This window comes from Cyprinodon variegatus, unplaced genomic scaffold (genome assembly GCF_000732505.1).
Source record: "Cyprinodon variegatus isolate N-32 unplaced genomic scaffold, C_variegatus-1.0 Scaffold210, whole genome shotgun sequence".
Classification (NCBI taxonomy): Eukaryota; Metazoa; Chordata; class Actinopteri; order Cyprinodontiformes; family Cyprinodontidae; genus Cyprinodon; species Cyprinodon variegatus.
The window spans coordinates 913,012-916,784 of record NW_015150663.1 but is presented as its reverse complement, the minus strand read 5'-3'; the positions used below and the strand labels follow the sequence as shown (position 1 = coordinate 916,784).

At 37.4% G+C, this 3,773-nt stretch overlaps 1 protein-coding gene across 1 annotated transcript in view; it reads right to left on the bottom strand.

Annotated features, from left to right (window-relative positions):
* Positions 1–853: 853 nt before the first annotated feature.
* LOC107088207 (protocadherin-10-like) overlaps positions 854–3,773 on the bottom strand; it is a 5,137-nt gene continuing 2,217 nt past the window's right edge. Inside the window, exons 2-3 of the mRNA XM_015380229.1 lie at positions 1,404–1,712; positions 854–862 (exon numbers count right to left, since the gene is read on the bottom strand). Of these exons, the coding sequence (XP_015235715.1) occupies positions 854–862; positions 1,404–1,712 (318 nt within the window). The remainder of the gene's footprint in view (positions 863–1,403; positions 1,713–3,773) is intronic.

The window sequence follows — 3,773 nt, the reverse complement described above, 5'->3', positions numbered from 1 at the left end:
GTCACCAAGTGTCCTGCGTTCACATTGCGGGGAATCTCCTCCACACCTTCAGCAGATCCGTTGGAGCTGATTGGATGGAGGATGACAGGAGGATTGTCATTCTGATCCAGAATGAACACGTTCACTGTAACGTTGCTGCTTAGTGGGGGTGTCCCAGAATCAGTGGCAATAACTTGAAAATGAAACATTTTTAGTGTTTCGAAATCAAAACTTTTCAGAGCCACTATATCTCCAGTTTCAGAATTAATATTTACAAATGATGCGAGCATATTTGTTAATTCTCTTTCTCGTGAAATTTGATATGAAATAATTGCATTCATATCAACATCCTTGTCAGTGGCTTTTACAGAAGCAATCTTCCCACCAGGAGTATTATTTTCATAAACATAAAAGATGTATGGTCTTTGAGAGAATTCTGGTAAATTATCATTAACATCAGAAATATCCACTCTTATATTTTTTTCTGATTGTAAGCTAGGCTGCCCTGAATCTTTTGCAACTATTTTTATGTTATACTGAGATTTGTGTTCTCTATCGAGAATAGTTTTAGTTACTAGAGAATACATGTTACTTTGTGAAGAAGGTGTTAACTGAAACGGAAGGTCTTGGTTTATGTAACATATAACCTGTCCGTTCAGACCAGAATCAGCATCTTTCACACTAATCAATGCCACTGTTGTCCCTGGCTTTGAATCCTCTGGGAGTGCATTAGAAAATGATGTCACTTCTATCTCAGGTTCATTGTCATTTATATCTACAATGTTGATTACCACACTTTTTTCTGTGTTGAGTGTTGCCGGGCTTTTGTCGGATGCTTGAACGTCAATTTCATATCGGCTACATTCTTCAAAATCTATGGGCCCTGCAACAACAATAACACCAGTCAAAGGATTTAAATGAAAATGTTCACGTATCCCTGCATCCACATCATTTCCAAATGTATATTCCAGCTCCCCATTTGAACCCTCATCTAAATCTGTTGCATTAACTTGGATCACGGTCGTACCAACAGGAGAGTTTTCTTTAAGAGAAACAATATACAATTCCTCACTAAAAACGGGTGGATTATCATTGACATCAGAAACATTAACAATTATTGTCATGTTACCTAGTCTTGGGGGTTTACCTCCATCCAATGCTGTCAGCAGTAAAACATGGCTTTTAACTGACTCCCTGTCGAGTGGCTTTTCAAGAACTAAACTGGGTGTCTTACGGTCTTCCCCTCGATCTTTTACATCTAAACGAAAATGTGAATTTTGGCTTAATCTGTATTGTTGAACAGACAACAAACCACTGTCAGCATCCCGTGCAGCTTGCAATTGGAATTTTGCTCCAGGCAAAGCAGATTCAGAAACCTCCAAGGTGATTCCTTTCTGAGGAAATATTGGTGAATGATCATTTACATCCAGAATCTCCACAGCGACATGATGTATCTCCAACGGGTTCTGAAGCACCGTTTTTATGTCAATCACGCAAACCTTCTTTCGATCACAGATTTCCTCCCGGTCAATTTTGCTTCTCACATATAAGACACCATCATCTTGTTTCACCATAAAGGGAGGCTCAGTCGACCCGTAAACAATACGGATCCCCCTCTCTTTCAGCATTGTCTTATCGAGTCCTAAATCTTTCGCAATATTCCCGACAACTGTTCCATCTGAAACTTCCTCGAAGACGGAATAACGGAACTGTGCTGTAACGCCGATCCAAATCTGCATTGAAAGCATGAGGATTAATGTCCATATTTTCCGCGCTCTCCGTCTTTCAGGTTGTCTTTGTTCCATCACGGGAGGACGAATGATTTAATAGAAATAGTGTATCCCCTTGAAAGAGCTCTTCATGTGTGCTAAAATAAGAATTCCTCCAATACGTTCGCTGTTATGCGGAATTAAATATTTCTGACCTCCTAGATGCGAAAATCTTCCGCAATCACAATAACGGCTCGGTTGTAAGTAGAGGATGGGTTTAGGGGAATCTTTTCAGTGCGCATATGATCAGAGCTTTTTATTATACTGACACCGCGTGTCTCGGGAAAAGCATTGCACTTTAAACGTTGACAAATATATTGCGAATGGGAAAACACGTTTATGAGAAAGGAAGACAAAATATCATGACATTCATTGTCGCGGTAATTTTTGACGAGCGCACCTTCTCCAAAGGTTTTTTAGACAGGATTAAAACTTTGTGTAAATCCTACATTTTCAACGAATAATGGTGTTATATTTTGGAGAAGTGGAACACACACTGCAAAACTTGTTATATCAGGGATAACGGCTAAGATGAAGCTGCGCATTTTCAGAAGATCACCTTATTAAAAATAATGAGTAGAACAGCTGTTTGGGCAAGCATCAGATTTTGAGAGAAAATAACTGCAAATAGTTACATAAACAAATGGACACAAATGGAATATGTAAGAAAAAATTATCATAACAATTTTTCACAATAGATTATTAGTTGTTTTTTTTTGTTCCTCTTACAGTCTTCAAAGAGGTGAATGTATTGATTGATAAATGGAAGGGATGTAATTTTAAAAAATGCAGATACATACTTTTAGCAAATTTCCACTGCCTAATCAATATCTGTTTGCTCACAGGAACACAAAAAAGGGCATTATCTCTAAGAATGCAGAACCATTTCAGTAATACAATATTACTGTTTCAGAAATATGAGTAGCTACTTGATACATTTATTTTCTGGTATGATAAGTAGGGTAACCCCAGAGCATACAAACTATGTTTGCTTTTCAAACATCTGTCCAATACACACATAGTTCGCACATAAACTACGAGGGATTTAATATCAGATGGATTAATTTACACAAATCTTTGAATTGGTGTTGTGTGCGTATGTGTTTGTGTATTTAGTTTTTAGACTCGCAGCTAGGACGTTTGAAAAAAGAAAGAGACATAACAGACTTCTTTAAAATTCAAAGTGTACTTTACATTCAAAGAACTGTATAACACCCCTCACAAAACACCTTCACTGGCTCCATCAAAAACCATATACACATCAAGAATATCCTTAGCAAAATAAAGCTCTCAATAGCCTCGTAAAGTATATCCGTTTCATTAAAAGTATGGATAAGAAAATATATTATTATCGTATATTATTATTGTCAGATAAAAAGGGAAACAATATAATCTATAAATGTGATCTTATAAACCAAGGCTCAAAATATGTAAAAAACGATGTGCTTCAAATCTATGTTTGTAGATTTGAAGCACACAGTTGTTCATGTCATTCATCCATATATGTTGTCAGGAGAGGAATAGCAGAGATGCAAGAGAAAGTGGAGGAAACAAACCCAGAATAGCTATATAAAAATATTTGCCTCCCCCCTACTTCTGAATTCAACATTACAGTACATCCATGGTTCATAGGTTAATCTTTACCCTCCTTCAGGTTCAACTCTAAAGCAATACTAGGCTGCTGCATATAAATCAGTGTGATATACATTTACTTTATTCACAAATTGTTTCAAATCGACTAATAAACCGTAAATACGTGAACAGCAACACGTAGACAGGGGCTTACCTCCTCAAATGCTCTTCTCCTGTCAGGTAACACAAGTGTATTTGCGTGGCTCCCAGGTACTATAGTAGATCCAATACTCATTCTGGGTCCCACTAACATGTACCGTTTGTCTCCAGATCTATATTGGATGCTGTGACACAGTGTCCCGTCATAATTAGTCTCTTGAGGATATTTCAAAGTGTCTGTGGATTTGGAGCACTGCATTGCAATCAGCACAATGATACTGATGATAAACAGAA